General features: G+C 39.9%; 1 protein-coding gene across 27 annotated transcripts in view; it reads right to left on the bottom strand.

Annotated features, from left to right (window-relative positions):
* The window catches only part of neb (nebulin), a 67,811-nt gene that overhangs the window by 33,431 nt on the left and 13,729 nt on the right, over positions 1-20,651 (bottom strand). For 26 of the 27 annotated variants that reach the window (XM_044215772.1, XM_044215776.1, XM_044215769.1 and 23 more), the window contains 62 exons: positions 20,540-20,638; positions 20,276-20,380; positions 19,921-20,028; positions 19,454-19,765; positions 19,116-19,322; positions 18,896-19,000; positions 18,674-18,781; positions 18,278-18,589; positions 17,903-18,109; positions 17,654-17,758; positions 17,391-17,498; positions 16,984-17,295; positions 16,601-16,807; positions 16,396-16,500; positions 16,182-16,289; positions 15,778-16,089; positions 15,453-15,659; positions 15,238-15,342; positions 14,998-15,105; positions 14,571-14,882; positions 14,190-14,396; positions 13,990-14,094; positions 13,634-13,741; positions 13,212-13,523; positions 12,884-13,087; positions 12,044-12,148; positions 11,808-11,915; positions 11,158-11,469; positions 10,858-11,061; positions 10,587-10,691; positions 10,294-10,401; positions 9,889-10,200; positions 9,573-9,776; positions 9,311-9,415; positions 9,092-9,199; positions 8,575-8,886; positions 8,285-8,488; positions 8,020-8,124; positions 7,541-7,648; positions 7,114-7,425; positions 6,810-7,013; positions 6,599-6,703; positions 6,373-6,480; positions 5,961-6,272; positions 5,658-5,861; positions 5,297-5,401; positions 4,935-5,042; positions 4,476-4,787; positions 3,906-4,109; positions 3,644-3,748; positions 3,339-3,446; positions 2,931-3,242; positions 2,716-2,820; positions 2,458-2,556; positions 2,221-2,322; positions 1,971-2,078; positions 1,539-1,850; positions 1,326-1,430; positions 1,104-1,208; positions 897-1,001; positions 668-775; positions 433-543 (listed from right to left, as the gene is read on the bottom strand). In XM_044215772.1, coding sequence (XP_044071707.1) covers positions 433-543; positions 668-775; positions 897-1,001; positions 1,104-1,208; positions 1,326-1,430; positions 1,539-1,850; positions 1,971-2,078; positions 2,221-2,322; positions 2,458-2,556; positions 2,716-2,820; positions 2,931-3,242; positions 3,339-3,446; positions 3,644-3,748; positions 3,906-4,109; positions 4,476-4,787; positions 4,935-5,042; positions 5,297-5,401; positions 5,658-5,861; positions 5,961-6,272; positions 6,373-6,480; positions 6,599-6,703; positions 6,810-7,013; positions 7,114-7,425; positions 7,541-7,648; positions 8,020-8,124; positions 8,285-8,488; positions 8,575-8,886; positions 9,092-9,199; positions 9,311-9,415; positions 9,573-9,776; positions 9,889-10,200; positions 10,294-10,401; positions 10,587-10,691; positions 10,858-11,061; positions 11,158-11,469; positions 11,808-11,915; positions 12,044-12,148; positions 12,884-13,087; positions 13,212-13,523; positions 13,634-13,741; positions 13,990-14,094; positions 14,190-14,396; positions 14,571-14,882; positions 14,998-15,105; positions 15,238-15,342; positions 15,453-15,659; positions 15,778-16,089; positions 16,182-16,289; positions 16,396-16,500; positions 16,601-16,807; positions 16,984-17,295; positions 17,391-17,498; positions 17,654-17,758; positions 17,903-18,109; positions 18,278-18,589; positions 18,674-18,781; positions 18,896-19,000; positions 19,116-19,322; positions 19,454-19,765; positions 19,921-20,028; positions 20,276-20,380; positions 20,540-20,638 — 10,647 coding nt within the window. The remainder of the gene's footprint in view (positions 1-432; positions 544-667; positions 776-896; positions 1,002-1,103; positions 1,209-1,325; positions 1,431-1,538; positions 1,851-1,970; positions 2,079-2,220; positions 2,323-2,457; positions 2,557-2,715; positions 2,821-2,930; positions 3,243-3,338; positions 3,447-3,643; positions 3,749-3,905; positions 4,110-4,475; positions 4,788-4,934; positions 5,043-5,296; positions 5,402-5,657; positions 5,862-5,960; positions 6,273-6,372; positions 6,481-6,598; positions 6,704-6,809; positions 7,014-7,113; positions 7,426-7,540; positions 7,649-8,019; positions 8,125-8,284; positions 8,489-8,574; positions 8,887-9,091; positions 9,200-9,310; positions 9,416-9,572; positions 9,777-9,888; positions 10,201-10,293; positions 10,402-10,586; positions 10,692-10,857; positions 11,062-11,157; positions 11,470-11,807; positions 11,916-12,043; positions 12,149-12,883; positions 13,088-13,211; positions 13,524-13,633; positions 13,742-13,989; positions 14,095-14,189; positions 14,397-14,570; positions 14,883-14,997; positions 15,106-15,237; positions 15,343-15,452; positions 15,660-15,777; positions 16,090-16,181; positions 16,290-16,395; positions 16,501-16,600; positions 16,808-16,983; positions 17,296-17,390; positions 17,499-17,653; positions 17,759-17,902; positions 18,110-18,277; positions 18,590-18,673; positions 18,782-18,895; positions 19,001-19,115; positions 19,323-19,453; positions 19,766-19,920; positions 20,029-20,275; positions 20,381-20,539; positions 20,639-20,651) is intronic. The other variant, XM_044215795.1, reaches the window with a different exon arrangement.

Here is a 20,651-nt window from a genome sequence, read left to right as displayed (position 1 = left end):
AAGCTCGCAAAAAACATGAATGGCCCTATCTAGAGCCAGTGTTTGGTTTGTCCGTTCTGGGCTACTGTAGAAACATGGCGGTGCAACATGGTGACCTCCTTGGAAGGAGACCCGCTCCCTATGTAGATATAAAGGGCTTATTTTCAGGTAATGAAAACACAGCGATTCTTATTTTCAGGTGAAAACATACTTATAAATAGCTCCTCCTAAATGTTACACACTGGACCTTTAAAAAAATTTACTGAGTATACTAACATACTTTTACTTAAGTAGCATTTTCATAATAGGACTTTTACTTATTTTTACAGTGTGGTTTTAGTACTTTTACTTAAATAAAGAAGCTAAATACTTCTTCTACCACTGTCTTTGCAAAAGTATTACAATGCCTTGATATGTATGGAATAAATGGACAAACTATTATCAATATCTTACCAGTGGCTTGCTCTTCTCCTGCTCTCCACAGCGCATCACCTCAGGGAAGTCTACCAGAGTCCCAGCCATGTAGTGACCCTTGCACTTCTCATGGACATCCTTATACTTGACCTAGTAGGATCCAGAATAATAAAAGTCTCAATATTGTTTACATGCTGAAAGACGAGAACATGATTCCATGTGCTTTTGCCTTATCAGCACTGACTACTATAAAAAAGTAGATAAAGATACTCACATCACTAGCAATCTCCCTGCCCTTCTTGCCGCTGAGAAGTGGGATGTATTCATGGTTCAGCTGGTAGCCTGTAGCCTTCGACTCATCCCATTGCAGTTTGTACTGTTTCTAAAATCACACAAAGAAGGAACATATCTTAAGAAAAGGCTGATAGAATATGTGATATGCAGTCAACAAATATCATAAATTAATGAAGAAATTAATGAATTTGCTAAATGTTTTACATTACCTCACTGATGTTCTTAGCCATCTCCCTGCTATGGGCCAGTTGAGGAGTGTCATCTGAACCAATGTAATGACCCTTTTCTGCATTGAAGGTCTCTTTGTACTTCAGCTATAGTAGCAAGAAAACAACAGAATTTTGATTTTGGATTTGATTATTATTTATTAATATGCATCTCAAAATTTAGCAGTTTAAATGAAGCTTTTTACATACATCACTGAGGTTGGCAGCATTTATCTTTGCCAAGACAATCTCTGGGCGGTCCACAATCAGGGTGAATTTTCCAAAGCCTTCTTTGGCATTCTTCTTGTAGAGCCTCTGCAAGTAAAATTACAGTATCAAGGTGAGACACAATGATCTGACACAAAAATGGGCAGAACGTGCTAAAAGAAAAATAGCCAAATCAAAATACTAAATGTAATATAGTTAACATACTTCGTTAAGAATCTCCTGGGCCTTCTTGACCTTGACGTGGTCAACAGAGTCAGCTGCCACCCAGCCGCAGCCACGAATCCATTCCATATCAGCCTTATACACATACTGAAGACAGAAACCAAGATACATATTAGGAAGTTAAAATAGAAGTTTCTGTCAATATATTTTATGAATATGATAAATAAGTCCTAGGTTGGTATGATCAGCACTCACATCGCTTTGAAGTTCATAGGCTTTGCGGGCCTGGATGACATCGTTGGAGTCGGGCATACAGGTCCACTGGTGCAGGCGGGTTCTGTAGTTGTCATCATTTACTTGCCTCTGGCATTTCTTGGCCAGTTCAAACTGCAGCATGTCCACTGGCAGTTTAAACTTGGTCTTGGACTTGTTGAAGTCCTTCTTGTACAGGGCATCACTGGCAATCTTGGCTGAATTCAGAGCCAGCATCATCAGAGGGTCGTCATGGACGCTGAGGGCTCCGATGTGGTGACCAACCTGCTTACGGTATCCTTCAAGGTACTTGTGCTACAGGACAAACAGAAATCATTATCTCTATATTGCCATGCTCTCAGTTAATTTAAGAACAACTTGTTCACAGTGTTCTTATTATGAAAGGAACAGATGCAACATCGTCCCACTACTCACTTGACTCTGCACTTTAGACGTAAGGATGCACTGCTTGATTGGTACAGCATCTCCAGGCATGAAGTAGCCCGTGGCTTTGACCTTATCCCAATCTTTGGTGTACAGTTTCTGCAAGAAATGGAAATAGTTATTATAGGTTTATGATGATGTATTGTTTAAGCTGATAAAAACAGAGGATAAAATTGGTACAGGACAAAGTATTGTTGAATTGAAATATGTAGCAAATACCTCCCATGAGGAGTCATCTTACCGGGTGAACGTTCTTAGCCACCTCTCTGGCTGTGGCAAGACCTGGAGTGTCCACCAGTGAGTATTTGGTCTTGTCCTGGTGCCAGGCCTCACGATATTTGGCCTGAGCAGAGTGAGAAGTTAAATTTAAGTTACCAAAAAAACCTAAGATCTGCCATTGCTACTATTCTGTCAGGTGGTTTAACTGAAGAGAAGACTCAAAATATATCCAAACAGAATAGCAGAGAGTCATCCTCACCTCATTGAGGACCTCAGCAGCATTCTTGGCACAGACCAAGTCGACTCTGTCAGTCGGAACTGTGAATTTCTGATCATCCAACTTGACACGGTAGCCTCTCTGTAAAACAGCAAGAAAAATATGTAAGAACAATAATTAAGAAAATGCACTAAAGATGCATGTGAAATTTTTCTGGCTTAAATAAATTCTAATAAATATAAATGTCTGATTTTACTGATTTGACTTTTTTTTTTAAAGTAAAATTGTAGTCACACTTACATCAGCCAGGACCTTCTGTGCATTCTTCACCTTAATAACATCCACACTCTCATGTGGAATCCATCCACATCCACGTAACCACTCCAAATCAGCTTTGTACACAGCCTAAGGAAACAAAACAGGCAGGTTTGTTTACGTGTTAAAACAGGAGTATACAGTATACATATCATCAAAAGAGCCAAGAATACTATCCACGAGCACTACTATAAACCTACATCGCTCTGCAGATCGTAGGCCTTTCTGGCTTGGACCACATCAGTGGAGTCTGGCAGACAAGTCCACTGATGCAAATAAGTTCTATAGTTGAAGTCATTGACTTGGATCTGGCATTTCTTGGCGAGCTCAAGTGTCAGCATGTCCACTGGCAGGTTGAATTTGGTCTTAGACTTGTTGAAGTCCTTCTTGTACAGGGCATCACTGGCGATCTTGGCTGAGTTCAGAGCCAGCATGATCAGAGGGTCGTCTTGTACACAGCGAGCACCGATGTGGTGGCCGACCTGCTTACGGTATGCCCCTTTGTACTTGTACTAAAAGAGAAGAGACGAAAGGTGGATGAAACGTCATAAAGTATCTTATTTACGAATCTGTTGTATTTAAACCATATCCATATTTTTTTTTCTTACGTCACTAATGATATCTCTGGAAGCTTTAGCCTTCAGCACAGAGATAGCATCCTCCTTGATATGGTAGCCTTTGGCCTTCTGGTCATCCCATGTCTTTGTGTACAGTTTCTGCACAGAACAAGAAGTATGATCAAAAAGACTGTAAAACATGGTGTCAGCACATCGAAATCATAGTTATCATGTACTGATTGAATAATACATTTTAACGAATGAGATATTTATATACTTTTAAGACATCTATGTCAGGTTTTAAGCATTTCAACATAGGTTGACCTGATACAGTGCTTGTAATAATACAAACTTACATTGCTGATGTTGATAGCATTGGCCTTGGACAGTTCAAAGGTGGGGGTGTCAGGTGGCAGGTGAATGCTGAGCTTGTCTTTATCCCAGACTTCCTTATATTTCCTCTGTCAGAAAGAAAAAAAACAAACAAGAAAAAACAAGAACATTAACTTCTTTATTTTGATGCCCTCATTTATACAGATATTTGTTCAAAATATTTAGTGTTAAGTTTCAAATTCACTAGAGAAAGCATTTAGCATGCCGAAAGATGCTATTACTCACATCACTGATGTTGTCAGCGTTTTGCTTGGACAAGACAATAGCCGGGAGGTCGACAATGCTGGTAAACTTCACAGTGCTTGGGGGCTGGCGGTAGAGCCTGTCATTGAGAATAGTCTGGGCATTTCTAGCTTTGATGACGTCCACAGAGTCCTGAGGTGACCAGCCACATCCTCTCAGCCACTCCAGATCAGCTCTGTATACGGCCTAAAAAACAAATATCAGTTTTCACCCCACCAAATACCGTTATGTTTTTGTTTTTGTAGGTTTTGTTTTTGTCTGACTGCAGGATGTCCCAAAAAAAAAATAAATAAATTGTTGGATGCAGCTCTAGGTTCCAAAAGATGGGAGTGATCTGAATGGCTATGAAACTAACAAACATACAGACTCCAACAACCCTAAGAATGTGTTTCCATGGTCAAGAAAACATAGTAACTTGAGACATTTTCCACTATGGTATTACGCTTTTTGGTGTGGCAGTAAGAGTAGGATAAGAGCTAACAACAAACTCCAAACAATCCTCTCTTACTTCATCAACTCTCCACGAGCCTGCTAAACTTTACATGTACTTACATCACTCTGTAAGTTGTAGACCTTTCTAGCCTGAACCACATCACTGGAGTCTGGTAGGCAGGTCCACTGGTGTAAGTGAGTTCTGTAGTTGAAGTCATTCACTTGCTGCTGGCATTTCTTGGCAAGTTCAATTGTCAGCATGTCTACTGGCAGGTGGTACTTGGTCTTGGTCTTGTTGAATTCTTTCTTATAGATGTTGTCACTGGAGATCTTGGCTGCATGAGCGGCCAGCATAATTAGTGGGTCATCGTTAACACTCAGGGCACCAATATGATGTCCACATTGCTTGCGGAAACCAGCTTTGTATTTGTACTGAAAATTTGGGATAGAAATATTTTGATTAGTTTCATAATACAAACCACGGCAGTGAAATAAAGAAAAATCTGCAGAAGAATTCAGGTTATAAAATTAAGAAGTTAAGGGAATATGAAAATGTTTAAAAGAGAGGTACAGACTTACATCACTGACGATGTCTCGGGAAGCCCTGGCTGATAAAACAGAAATTGCATCTTTGGGAAGGAAGTACCCTTTGTTTATGGTGTCCATAAAGCCTTCACGATAATGTTTCTGGGGAAACAAGAATGATGTTGTTAGGGTGTCTGATATATACACTGTGTGCTATACACCATAATACCTATGGAGCAGACAATTTCCTTTACATGTGATTAAAAAGTCAAAAATTACATGACAATGCCATTCATTCTTTAAACTTTAGCACAAGTAATGGATTAAGGTACATAAAGCAAGTTAACAATTACTGACATGATAATAATCTGTGATGTACTATGGTTATACAACTACATGAAGACGCTCTGCATTACCAGACTGGTGTTTAATTTATTCTGCTTGGCCAGGATGATCTCTGGGGTGTCAGGCATGATGTGAAGGTTGGTCTTATCATTCTCCCAGGCAGAAATATATGCTTTCTGTAAACAGCAGATTAACACGGTTTGGTGAGGCGTGACTTTATCTGAGTCACGGAACATTATTATAAAGAAAACACAGCTTTGTCTAATATAAATTATCCTCTTTGGTGTCAAACAAAGGGAAATGCTGAACAATTTTGCCAAAGATTTAGTATAATACTTTCAGAATACCCCCCCAAAAAATTTAACAAAAATAATAATGCAAAAAACAATAAAATACAAAGAAATAACATTAAATAAGTCATGATATTTCTACCTTGTCCATGATCTGGGCATTGGCCAGAGCAAGAGCATATGGCATGTCACTTGTTTTGGCAGTGAATTTGAAGTTGCTGGGAGGCTGACGGTACTTCCTATCACTCAGGATCTCTCCTGCTTTCTTGGCTTTCTCCACATCAAGTGAACCAATTGGCACCCAACCTGTTCCCTTGATCCATTCCATGTCAGCCTTGTACACAGCCTAGTCACAGAAGGAGGAAAATGGGAGTCACATTGAGTTTTCTGTTTGAAAGTATCCTTGCAGTGTTCAGGAAACACATGAGAAATCCTCATTACTCACATCACTCTGCAGGTCATAGGCCTTTCTGGCCTGGACGACATCATTGGAGTCAGGTAGGCAGGTCCAGTTGTGCAGATGAGTTCTGTAGTTGAAATCGTTGACTTGGATCTGACATTTCTTGGCCAGTTCAAGATTCAGCATGTCGACTGGAAGGTGGAACTTGGTCTTGGACTTGTTGAAGTCCTTCTTGTACAGGGCATCACTGGCAATCTTGGCTGAGTTCAGAGCCAGCACGATCAGAGGGTCGTCATGGATGCTGAGGGCTCCAATGTGGTGACCAACCTGCTTACGGTACCCAGTCTTGTATTTGTACTGTGTAGAGAGAAAGAGTGAAGTGATAATTAACATAATACTGTACAAATAAGCACAAGTCACTATCAGAGAGAAAAGCATTCATTGATATGTTACTTACATCACTGATGATGTCTCTTCCATGTTTGGCAGCAACAACAGAGACAGCATCGGCCTTAAGGTCGTAGCCCTTTCTGAAGATCTTCTCAACACCTTCCCTGTATATTTTCTAAAAAATAAATGAAATTATATATTAATTATAAAATGAAAATCATGATGCTTATAACACTGATATTTACTGACATGGATGTAGAATACTAGATCAAGTCAAAACAGACCAATTTTACCTTGCTGATGTTGTAAGCATTAGCTTTAGAAAGCAAAAGCTCAGGTAGGTCAGGGATTACATGATTCTTAACCTTGTCAGCTTCCCAAGCAGCAATGTAGTTTCTCTGTGATGAGAAACAGAAAAAGAAAAAAAAAACACAAATTGTAATCACCAGGAAAACATTGAACAAATGTGCACAAATTGTAAAAGAGGGATATGATTTTCTTTACCTTGTTGATGATTTCAGCATTTGCTTTGGCTAAGACCATGGACATGGAAGTCATGTCACTTTTATATTTCAGTTTGTCTGGTTTCTGCCTGTAGAGACGGTCGCTGAGAATTTTTGAAGCATTCTTGGCCTTCAACACATCAAGTGAACCAATGGGGACCCATCCTATGCCTATGACCTCATCCATGTCAGCTTTGTATACAGCCTGTTGGGAAAAGCGTATAAATGTAATATTAAAGAACATAAGCACAGTCGGCATGGCATGATATGTTGAAATCAGTTGAATATGTCACAGAAGGACTCACATCACTCTGAAGATTGTAGGCTTTCCTGGCCTGGACAACGTCATTGGAGTCTGGCAGACAAGTCCACTGGTGCAGGCGGGTGATGTAGTTGGCGTGGTTGACTTGGATCTGGCATTTCTTGGCCAGCTCAAGACTCAGCATGTCGACTGGCAGGTTGAACTTGGTCTTGGATTTGTTGAAGTCCTTCTTGTACAGGGCATCACTGGCAATCTTGGCTGAGTTCAGAGCCAGCATGATCAGAGGGTCATCTTGTACACAGCGAGCACCGATGTGGTGGCCGACCTGATTACGGTATCCCGTCTTGTACTTATACTGATGATATCAGCAGAAATTGTTTTATGTTACAACTAGAACGTCTCTCACATTATGTCTAATACCAGTGTGTCAATCATTTAAACAGATACATGGTACAGTATGAGTCACTCACGTCACTGATGATGCCCCTCGAGGCCTTAGCAGACTTGACAGAGATTGCATCCACAGGGAGGAAATAGCCTTTTTGGATGGTGGCCTCATAACCTTGTCTGTATTGTTTCTGAAAAGTAAAGACATATATGAATACTTTTGTTAACTGTTTTAACAAATGGATGTCTAATTGTGGCACTTAAGAAAAGGCTGGTAAGGTTTGCAGTAGGACATTGCTCAAGGGATCACATTTGTAGAATCCACTGTAAGAATCTCATCTGCTAATTCAAGAGTAATCTGAATGAGGATTAAGGTGGTTAATAAGTACACACAACTGCCAACAAGCAGGTTTCCAAATTCTGTGAAAATTATTTTAATTAGTTAAAAGATTGTCACACCTTCTACACAAGAACCTATCTTGTTGACAATAGAAACAGCCAGGATCACAACAGATAAGGCAGGGGCCATCTTCTTGTCATGTGCAATAAGAATTATACTCACCCGGCTCATGTTGATAGCATTCTGCTGTGAAAGGATGATTTCAGGAGTATCAGGGTTGATGTGCAGCTTGGTCTTGTCCTTCTCCCATGCCTCGATGTAGAGACGCTGGAACAAACCACAAATAATCCCAGTGTTAATAGATGGTATTGACTTAAGAGATCTCCAGAGAGCGCTCTCAATTGCAAATCAAGTTAACTGTTATGTACTATAAGCCCTTTCACTAAAAAATACATTTGTATTTTACCAAAAAAAGAAAGAATTCTACCTTGTTCATGGTCAAAGCATTATTCTTTGCCAGTACGATGTTCATGGCATCTGTGGTGCTGGTGAAGGGAACAGTGCTGGGGTGCTGGCGGTACTTCCTCTCACTCAGGACTTCTCCAGCCTTCTTGGCTTTCTCCACCTCAAGTGAGCCAATGGGGACCCAGCCCAAGCCCTGGAGCCACTTCAGGTCAGCTTTGTAGACAGCCTATGAAGCGCAGTAACACAAAATTCAATTCCTGACATTCTTGGTAGCATGGACATGAAACAAATTATCAGGGAAGCTACACTCACATCGCTCTGTAGGTCATATGCATGTCTGGCCTGGACAACATCACTGGAGTCTGGCAGGCAAGTCCAGTTGTGGAGGCGGGTGATGTAGTTGGCGTGGTTGACCTGAATCTGGTTCTTCTTGGCCAGTTCAAAGGCCAGCATGTCTACAGGAAGGTTGAATTTGGTCTTGGATTTGTTGAAGTCCTTCTTGTACAGGAAATCACTGGCAATCTTGGCTGAGTTCAGAGCCAGCATGAGCAGAGGGTCGTCCTGGATGCAACGAGCACCAATGTGGTGGCCAACCTGCTTACGGTATCCTGTCTTGTACTTGTACTGGAAGAAATATTAAATAATATTGTTTGTTAACAGTTACACACACACATTTTGTACAACGTGCAAAACAAAATGATTAAATTTACTATACTCTTTTGGTAAAATATAATTAGTTTCCTATAGTAAAATGCACATTACATTTAGAATATAAATATTATTACAATTAACTGTGACTTGACACTTTTCAATTAAATGAAACACTTACATCACTGGCAATGTCCCTGGAAGCCTTGGCTGCGATAATGGAAATGGCATCATTGCGCATATCATATCCCTTCTTCTTGGCGTCTTCATTTGCCTGTTTGTACTTTTTCTGTAAACAAACACAACCACCCCAGAGACGTTACGTATATAAATTTACCATTGAAAGTAATCCATAAATAAGAGTTGCTGTACCACCATAACTATTTAACTTTGCACTTACCAAACTGTAGTTGACATTGTTTGCTTTGGCTAGAAGAACATCCATAGCATCAGGCATGATGTGGATCTTCATCTTCTCATTCTCCCAGGCTTCAAGGTATGCTTTCTGCAGACACAGAAACCAACAATATGAGAATTTATTTACATTATGACCTCTGCAAGTTTGCATTTTTTTGATAAAATATTTTCCTTATCATATCCATTTGTAGTTGATAGAGTTGTTTGATATTATACAAAATGATTCTTTGAATATGATTTCATACCTTGTTCATAACCTGAGCGTTGGCCTTAGCCAGCACCATAGGCATGTCTTCAGTGGTGCTTTTGAATTTGAAGTTGCTTGGGTGCTGGCGATACTTTATTTCACTCAGGACCTCACCAGCTTTCTTCACCTTCTCGACATCCAGTGAACCTATAGGCACCCATCCAATACCCTGCATCATCTTCAGATCCTCCTTGTAAACAGCCTGGACAAAGCAAAAAAGGTTTATTATAGTAAAAGATGTTCCAAAACTTTAAAAATATACATTTATAAACATGAAAACTTTCCATAGTATAAATTCAAGGATTCATACTCACATCGCTCTGTATGTCATATGCATGTCTGGCCTGGACAACATCACTGGAGTCTGGCAGACAAGTCCAGTTGTGGAGACGGGTGATGTAGTTGGCGTGGTTGACCTGAATTTGGTTCTTCTTGGCCAGTTCAAAGGCCAGCATGTCCACTGGAAGGTGGAACTTGGTCTTGGATTTGTTGAAGTCCTTCTTGTACAGGAAATCACTGGCAATCTTGGCTGAGTTCAGAGCCAGCATGAGCAGAGGGTCGTCCTGGATGCAACGAGCACCAATGTGGTGGCCGACCTGCTTACGGTATCCTGTCTTGTACTTGTACTGGAAGAAAAATGAAAAAGAAAGTTCCATGGTTACATGTACAGTAATAAATGTATGGTAACTGTTTATCATTGGTAAAATCCAACAGCTTACATCACTGGCAATGTCCCTGGAAGCCTTGGCTGCGATGATGGAAATGGCATCATTGCGCATATCGTAGCCCTTTTTCTTTGCATCTTCATTTGCCTGTTTGTACTTTTTCTGTAACCAAACACAAATGCCCCACAGAAATAAATACATTGTAAGTAGGACTGAGTGATAATTAGATATATATGTATTGATAACAGAAACATATTCTAATTAATATAGCATATCTTCGATCCCTAATTTAAAGTAATCCATGCATCAGAGTTGCTTTACCTTTATATGTTTAATTCTTGACTTACCAAGCTGTAGTTGACATTGTTTGCTTTGGCTAGAAGAACATCCATAGCATCAGGCATAATGTGGATCTTCATCTTCTCATTCTGCCAAGCTTCAACATAGGCATTCTGCAGTCAGAAAACAACAATATGAGAGCTTATTCATATTATGAACTCTGCAAGAATGTATTTTTATGAAAGGAGAATTTCCTTATCATATCAGTATAAGTAGTTCAACTTAGTCATTTTGTATCATTTACACCTAACAGCACTTTGAGGATTGATGATTTCATACCTTGTTCATAACCTGAGCGTTGGCCTTAGCCAGCACCATAGGCATGTCTTCGGTGGTGCTTTTGAATTTAAAGTTGCTTGGGTGCTGACGATACTTTATGTCACTCAGGACCTCACCAGCTTTCTTTGCCTTCTCAACATCCAGTGAACCTATAGGCACCCATCCAATACCCTGCATCATCTTCAGATCTTCTTTGTAAACAGCCTGGACAAAACAAAAAAGGTTTATTATGATGAAAGAAATATAAATCCATAAACATGATAACTTCCTTCAATATTAATTTAAAAAATTCATACTCACATCGCTCTGTATGTCATATGCATGTCTGGCCTGGACAACATCACTGGAGTCTGGCAGACAAGTCCAGTTGTGGAGGCGGGTGATGTAGTTGGCGTGGTTGACCTGAATTTGGTTCTTCTTGGCCAGTTCAAAGGCCATCATGTCCACTGGAAGGTTGAACTTGGTCTTGGATTTGTTGAAGTCCTTCTTGTACAGGAAATCACTGGCAATCTTGGCTGAGTTCAGAGCCAGCATGAGCAGAGGGTCGTCCTGGATGCTGCGGGCACCGATATGGTGGCCAACCTGCTTACGGTATCCTGTCTTGTACTTGTACTGCAAATGAGGAACAAAACAACTGATCATAACATCATGGTTATTGTAAAGCAATAATATTAGTATCAATATTGTTTTCAGATTTTGCTGCATATCAATTTCAGTATACATAAAGCATGTAATCATGTAGTTAATGAATAAATTCTCACCTAAAGTGAAATGTTAGCATGAAATAGTAAACTACAATACAAAAAAACAAATCTATTACGCAACCATTTTACAAAGATACACTGCCAAAAAAATAACATGATATCAAACTTAATGACATGTTTTTCACATTTTTAAATGAAATACTATTTGTGCTATTTGTATTGAGTGGGATAAAAAAGTATTTTTACGTCGCTGGCAATATCCCTGGAAGCCTTTGCTGCAATAATGGAAATGGCATCATTACGCAGGTCGTATCCCTTCTTCTTGGCGTCTTCATTTGCCTGCTTGTACATTTTCTGAATAAAGGAAAAAAATACAAAAAAACTTAAAGCATCTTCTGAAAATGGTGGTGTATTATAAAGTATGATGTTTCAAAAGCTATGACAACTTGACTTTTTTAAGAACATTTTTGAGAAGGACTAACCACACTGTAGTTGACTTTGTTTGCTTTGGCCAGTAGAATATCCATGGCATCAGGCATGACATGAACGGTAGTCTTGTCTTTCTCCCAGGCTTGAATGTAAGCTTTCTGTAAAGTACATTTTTTTGTTTAGTTTCCATACAAAAAAAATAAAACATTTAGACGATTTCATTAGCATTCATTTATAATTAAATCAAAACCGATTTTAGACAAATGTTTTGCTGATAACAATAGACCACACCTGAATGTGATTTATTATGCTGACTCTAGTCAGGCAGAGAAGGTTTTTGAGTCAGCTCGAACTTTTTCTTAGTTTTGTACGCATTCAAATTGGATCCAAATTATATTGAATGGATTAGAACTATACTGTATAACAAATCCCCAAGGCAGCATTCATCACAAAAGGGTCACTCTCAGATTTCTTTTCTTTAAGTAGAGGCACAAAACAAGGTTGTCCTTTATCACTGTTGTTGTTTGCATTGATGGCTGAAACTTTCGCTTCATGTGAAAGAAACAACACAGGATAATTTTTGGACACAGGATAATTTTTTATATTTTGGATTTAATATTACTCTACAATTAAATAGCCTGTTTCAAGTAAATTACACTCATCTATTAAACAAGGTCAAATCTTATTTAATAAAATGATCCACTTTATTGCCATGTTATCTGCCTTCCTTGTGTTTTTAAATAACAGAAAAAACATAAAAAACATAAAAAAACTGAATCAATTACTCTATGCTTAAAGTCAGTTTTGTTAAGTGTTAGTTTCTGAAAAAAAAACAGCATAAATATAAAACACAATAAAATGTTGGGGCAGCAACTGCAAAATATGGTAAATACCTTGTTCACAACCTGAGCGTTGGCCTTAGCCAGCACCATAGGCATGTCTTCAGTGGTGCTTTTGAATTTGAAGTTGCTTGGGTGCTGGCGATACTTTATTTCACTCAGGACCTCACCAGCTTTCTTCACCTTCTCGACATCCAGTGAACCTATAGGCACCCATCCAATACCCTGCATCATCTTCAGATCTTCCTTGTAAACAGCCTGGACAAAGCAAAAAAGGTTTATTATAGCAAAAGATGTAAGAGTAAGAGATCCAAAACTTTAAAAATATACATTTATAAACATGAAAACTTTCCATAGTATAAATTCAAGGATTCATACTCACATCGCTCTGTATGTCATATGCATGTCTGGCCTGGACAACATCACTGGAGTCTGGCAGACAAGTCCAGTTGTGGAGGCGGGTGATGTAGTTGGCGTGGTTGACCTGAATTTGGTTCTTCTTGGCCAGTTCAAAGGCAATCATGTCCACTGGAAGGTGGAACTTGGTCTTGGATTTGTTGAAGTCCTTCTTGTACAGAGCATCACTGGCAATCTTGGCTGAGTTCAGAGCCAGCATGAGCAGAGGGTCGTCCTGGATGCAGCGAGCACCAATGTGGTGGCCAACCTGCTTACGGTATCCTGTCTTGTACTTGTACTAAAAAAGCAAGTGCGAGAGTTTTCATAACCAAATTCTGGTGAGGGGAAAAGCATAAGAAATTATATATAGAGGTCTTACAGTATAGAAATAACCACACAGACACTTACATCACTAGCAATAGCAGCGGAGGCTTTGGCAGCCTGGACTGCAATGGCATCAGCACGAAGATTATGGCCCTTCTTCTTAGACAGCTCATTGTCCAATTTGTACAGTTTCTGAAGAGAGAGAGAGAATATACATTTTTATAAAGGAAAGCATTTCAACTTTCAAATGAATATACTAACACACCAACTTGAAGTAATGTACCCATATCCTGTTTGTCAAGATCCGTACTGTAAGTTTTGTGGTTACCATGGGACATATGTATTTCTTTTCATTACAAATCATGACAGATTAAAAATCCTTACAAACCATGAACAATTGTGTGGAAATTGTGCAGAAAAATTAAGATAGCCCACAGTACCTCACTATAGTTCCTCTTATTTCCTCTGGCAAGAGCAATGTCCATTGCATCTGGCATGATGTGGATCGAAGTCTTGGCTTTCTCCCAGGCTTTGTTGTAGGATTTCTAAAAGCAAAATGTAGTTGTTGGTTTAATATCTTAGACAAAAATGTTAGAGAAGAGATATCTGTGTTATTTTTATAGCAAGTCCTATCAAGTACCTTATCCATAATCTGGTTGTTGGCAGTGGCCAGTGTCAGATCCATGGAATGCATGTCCTTAGTGAATTTGAAGTTGCTAGGATGTTGACGGTATCGGCTCTCACTGAAGATCTGGCCGGCTGTTTTTGCTTTCTCAACATCCAATGATCCAATAGGAACCCATCCTATTCCTTTAATGAAGCTTTCATACTCACTCTTGTACTGGTTCTGAGGGAGAATATCAACAGAAACAGTATTCCTTCACAATGCAACACAACTTCTTACAGTAATCATAACATTAATGTAAAACTCTGGATTTTATCTTTAAAATCTTGTACAAATAAACTTTTAATAATTTTAAGATGATTGAAACAAGATGATTAAGAAAGACTCTCTACATACATCACTGGCGATGAACTGCATGTTACGAGCTAGTTCCAGGTTCATAGCATCAGGCAGCACAGTGTAGTGAGAGTTAATCTGCTTGTATCCAGCCATAGTCTGAGCAGCAGAGGCCTGCTTAGCATGGACCACACTCAACATGTCCACTGGGGAGTGATACTTCAGCTTGGCCTTGTGATAGTCCTTCTTGTAGTTCTTGTCGCTCTGCAACTTAGCCACCTCCATGTAGTGAACCAGCAGAGGATCATCCTGGAGGCTGCGGAAGCCAACATGGTGGCCTCTGGCCTTCTCGTATGCCAACTTGTACTTGTACTGTGACAGCAAACAAATACTTTGTCATTCACAGAGACTGTACTGTTTTATAATATGAATTTTGGCAGATGTATTGTGAATACTGATTTCATTCAGAAAGTTTGTAACAACTTACATTACTGGCAATAGTGGTACCAGACTTGGCAGCCAAAATTGGGATGGCATCTCCTTTGAGGTTGTAGCCCTTTTTGGCCATCTCCACAACACCGGCTTTGTAAAGTTTCTGTAAAAGACATAAAAGCAAGATAACAGTGAAATCAAACAGTGATTACATTCACAAACTAATCACCATTAACCATATACAGTATCAACTATTACAAGCAGTTGATTTATCGGTTTCATGGATTCCGTTTACATTGCTCATGTTGAGGGCATTAGCCTTGGCCAGGACAATCTCAGGAGCATCTGGCATGACGTGGACTGTCAGTTTGTCCTTCTCCCAAGCTGCAGTGTATGCTTTCTGTAAATAAACACACCAGAAAAAACAAATGAACGATGATCGTTATGGACAATATCATTAACAACATTTTTGTGGCCCTGCACTTTAGAGTTCAGTTAAACATGCTGCACCTTGTTCATGATCTGGTTGTTGGCAGTAGCCAGAGCCAAGTCCATGGAGTCCATCAGTTTGCTGAACTTGAAGTTGGATGGATGAGTGCGGTACTTGTTGTCACTCTGAATCTGACCGCCAACTTTAGCAGTCTCAACTGCAAGTGAGCCAATAGGGACCCATCCAATACCTCTGATGTAGTTGTTCCATTCAGATTTGTAGTCCCACTAAAAATAAATGTAAGGCCTCATGAATCAAGGGATCATACTACAATTATTTGTTATCTGCCTTTATAAATAGATATAATTATATAGCACAGCATGTATTTTAGCATTTCAAACTTACATCACTAGACTGGGTGTTCATGGTGCGAGCCAGGACTAGGTTCATGGCATCGGGGAGGAGAGCGTAACTGTGCTGGATCTTCCTGTAGCCAGCCATAGTCTGAACAGCAGAGGCCTGCTTGGCATGGACCACACTCAACATGTCCACTGGGGTGTGATACTTCAGCTTCGCCTTGTGGTAGTCTTTCTTGTAGTTCTTCTCACTCTGCATTCTGGCCACGTCCATGTAGTGAACCAGCAGAGGATCATCCTGGAGGCTGCGGAAGCCAACATGGTGGCCTCTGGCCTTCTCATATGCCAACTTGTACTTGTACTGTAACAGTAAATAAATACTTGTTTACCATGTATGGTGGGTTGTAGTATATAAACTTCTTGACTTGGTACAGGAATTTATTTCCAACTTACATTACTGGCAATAGTGGTACCAGACTTGGCAGCCACAATTGGGATGGCGTCTGCTTTGAGGTTGTAGCCCTTATTGGCCATCTCCACAACACCGGCTTTGTAAAGTTTCTGTGAAAACATATAAATTCATATGAGTAAAACACATATATAAAAACATATATATTTGTTTTCAAAAAACATTATTTAAATTGTGTTATGTAATTTAATGCCTTACATTGCTCATGGTGAGGGCATTAGCCTTGGCCAGGACAATCTCAGGAGCATCTGGCATGACGTGGACTGTCAGTTTGTCCTTCTCCCAAGCTGCAGTGTATGCTTTCTGTAAATAAAAATATCAGTAAAACATATGAATGATGATGCTTATGAACAAGATTATTTATATTTTGTAATCCTGCACTGTACAATTTAATATGCTGCACCTTGTTCATGATCTGATTGTTGGCAGTAGCCAGAGCCAAGTCCATGGAGTCCATCAGTTTGCTGAACTTAAAGTTGGATGGATGAGTGCGGTACTTGTTGTCACTCTGAATCTGACCGCCAACTTTAGCAGTCTCAACTGCAAGTGAGCCAATAGGGACCCATCCAATACCTCTGACGTAGTTGTTCCATTCAGATTTGTAATCACACTGGGAAAAAAAGAGACAATGAGGTTATGATGCATATTAGTTCTGAAGTTAAGATCAATGACTGTTTGCACAAATGTCTAAATGAAGCAGAGAATTTAGATTCAATGTAGTTGCATTTTAGGATCAAACGGTTTTGATCCTAAAAGACACTATTTGATGATAAAACTGTCACTCACATCACTTGACTGGACGTTCATGTTGCGACACCGCTGCAGGTTCAAGTTGTCAGGCAGAAGCAGGTAGTTGTGAGGAATCTTTCTGTAACCAGCATAAGTCTGAACAGCAGAGGCCTGCTTGGCGTGGACCACACTCATCATGTCCACTGGGGTGTGATACTTCAGCTTGGCCTTGTGGTAGTCTTTCTTGTAGTTCTTGTCGCTCTGCATCTTAGCCACCTCCATGTAGTGAACCAGCAGAGGATCATCCTGGAGGCTGCGGAAGCCAACGTGATGGCCTCTGGCTTTCTCATAGTCTTTCTTGTATTGGACCTGAAAGAAAAATGAAAAGGAGTTAGTTACCTATAGATGATAGTGACTGTTTCAGTTACATGGAAAAAAGTTGGGTAGATTTATGATTTACATACATTGCTGGCGATATGTCTGCCTTGCTTGGCATGCAGGATAGGAATAGCATCAGACTTCATGTCGTATCCCTTGGCAATATCTTCCAGCCACTTGTGCTTGTAGTGACTCTGTGAAAAAACAGTCAAGTGTTAAGACAACATTTTGTACACAGATGATGCTGATATACACTTGGCATTTCAGACAAGTCATATTCCTTCGACTTGCATATTTGGCTGATAAAACAGAGTAACTTTGATTTTCAATAAATATATTATGCTCTAACCTCGCTAAGGGTCTGGGCGTTGAATTTAGCTTGAAGGAACTCAGGGCAGTCAGCTGGCAGATGATAGGTGTGCATGAACTTCTCACCAGAAGCTTTGTATGAAGTCTAGCGGGAAGGGAAAAGAACAGAAAAACCTGTGAATTTTTGTAAGGTTCTTGTAGTAGGAGTTTTGGACCAACATGCATCAATATTTCACATTTTAAGAGATGTAAAGGCATTGCATCTTCTATAAAGAGAAGACAGTCTTACGTTGTTCATCTGCTTCGTGTTGGCCAGAGCCAGAGCCATGTTCATGCCATCAGTCTTGCTTGTGAATTTGAGAGTACTGGGATGCTGGCGGTAGTTTATTTCATCCAGCGCGGCTTTAGCAGCTTTGGCTTTTTCAACATCCATAGAACCAATAGGGACCCACCCTGCGCCTTTAAAGTAGTTGCTGTAATCTGACTTGTAGACATTCTGTGGGTATATAGAGAAAAAACATTTATCTCACAATTTCTAGAAGAGTTTACAGTCATCACTGTGTATATTTCTTTGCTACTGTATATATAATCCATTTACTTATATATGCACCAATTATACTAGCATTACACCATGGTAACACATAGATGAAAAGTGAAAACATACATCACTCTGAATCTCCATCATGCTGCGACACCGCTGCAGGTGCATGTTGTCAGGCAGAAGAAAGTAGCTGTGAGGGATCTTCCTGTAGCCAGCCATAGTCTGAGCAGCAGAAGCCTGTTTGGCGTGGACCACACTCAACATGTCCACTGGGGTGTGATACTTCAGCTTGGCCTTGTGGTAGTCTTTCTTGTAGTTCTTGTCGCTCTGCATCTTAGCCACCTCCATGTAGTGAACCAGCAGAGGATCATCCTGAAGGCTGCGGTGGCCAACATGGTGGCCTCTGGCTTTCTCATAAGCCAGCTTATACTTGTACTGTATAAAAGAAGAACATTAGGTATGAATAACATTATTAAGTAACATCTGAATATTATTATTAATAGCATATTCACAACTTACATTACTGGCAATGTCTCTGGAAGATTTTGCTGCAACAATGGGAATGGCATCTTCCTTCACATGATGTCCTTTGAGAAGATCTTGACGATGAGCATAGGTGTAGTAATTCTAAATAAAATAATCATCAATGTTATGTTACAAATATAGTAACAATTTAATTTCTATATACATTTAACATGTGCACAAAGGCTGAAAAATACTATACAAGAATATGCAACTTACCTGGCTGATGTTGACAGCATTGTATCTGGCTTGCATGAGTTCAGGGGCATCAGCAGGGAGATGGTAAGTGTGCATGAATTTCTCTCCACTGGCCTTATACTCTTTCTATATAATTACAATGAAGAAATTGGTTTATGTCTATTCTGAAAAGGAATTCAAAGACTGAAATCATGAGATTTATGTTAGAGCAAATTAAGAAGTTATTCTGTTTACTCCTCACCACATTCAGTATCTTGGCATTGGCCTTGGCCAGCTCCATGTTCATGGAGTCAGTGACACTGGTGAATTTGATAGTGGCAGGGTGCTGGCGGTATTTTTTCTCATCCAGTGCTGCTGCTGCTGCCTTGGCTTTTTCCACCTCCAGGGAACCAATGGGAACCCAGCCAATTCCCTTGACTGAGGACTCATAATCCAGTTTATAGTTATACTGGAAAGTAAAAGAGATGAGAGTGAGAAATGCCAATTATGAGACCTGCAGAAACACAATCTTTTAGGAAAGACATAAAGTATTTACCTACATTATGACACAAAAGACCCTAAAAGGAAAATTAAACTTACATCACTGGAATTGTAGTTCATGTTGCGAGCAAGGTCCAAACTCATCGAGTCAGGCAGAAGACAGTAATTATGGTGGTGCTGCTTGTAGCCAGCAAAGCTCTGCACTGATGAGGCATGTTTGGCGTGAGCCACACTCAACATGTCCACTGGGGTGTGATACTTCAGTTTTGCCTTGTGATAGTCCTTCTTGTAGTTCTTGTCGCTCTGCAACTTAGCCACCTCCATGTAATGAACCAGCAGAGGATCGTCCTGGAGGCTGCGGAAGCCAACATGTTGACCTCTGGCTTTCTCATAAGCCTTTTTATACTGGACCTAGAGGTAAAAGGTCATACAGCATCTCTAATTATTTAGCAAAGAATTTTAACAATTATATGATGCAACAAGGAGGACAGGATATCTGATACTGGGCATGTTAAATTGAAGTTTGAACATAGCTCTGAGTTGGCTCAGTCTTTCAGGAAACTTACATTACTGGCAGCATGTCTGGCAGCTTTGGCAGCGACAATAGAGATAGCGTCAGTCTTCATGTCATAACCTTTAGCAATCCTCTCCTGCCAGGCAAGCTTGTAGTAGTTCTGAAATGACAGATTACAGATTAAAAAGAACGACAAAAGATACGAACACCGAATAAATTTGGCATGGATCCACTACATCTACACACTCACACTTTTGCACCAACAGTATATATCAGTGCAAATGAACGAATATCAGGAGCAAATTAATTTAAACATACCCAAAATGACTGCTTAAAAAGTGTGCTATGAGAAAATACTTGGTTTTTATAATTAAAAAAAGTGATCTCTCAGTATTTCTGTTGTTTACCTTGCTGATGTTGTAGGCATTGCACTTGGCCTGGAGGAACTCAGGGACATCAGGAGGCAGAGAGTACTTCTGATGGATCTCCTCCAGACCTCTCTTGTAGAACAGCTGTAAGTCAAGAAAGCAATAAGGGCAGAAGTCACATGTGCTGTACTTAGATCAAAGTAAAGATAAAAACTATCTTCTCAAAAGTGATCTTAGAAAACAAAGTGCAAAGTGAAAAATTTCTTTCTGCAGAATTAACAGTGAGAGTGACAGTAGACTCACATCACTCCTCTGAAGCTGGTTGACTTTGGCCTGCATCATGATGGGGTGGTCGTCAATAGATGTGAAGGGGATCGTGTCTGGGTGCTGTCTGTATTTTCTCTGTAGAAAACAA

This window comes from Siniperca chuatsi, linkage group LG12 (genome assembly GCF_020085105.1).
Source record: "Siniperca chuatsi isolate FFG_IHB_CAS linkage group LG12, ASM2008510v1, whole genome shotgun sequence".
NCBI classification, from domain to species: Eukaryota; Metazoa; Chordata; class Actinopteri; order Centrarchiformes; family Sinipercidae; genus Siniperca; species Siniperca chuatsi.
Note: the sequence above shows the minus strand (reverse complement) of the source record. Positions and strands in the feature narration are given on the sequence as shown.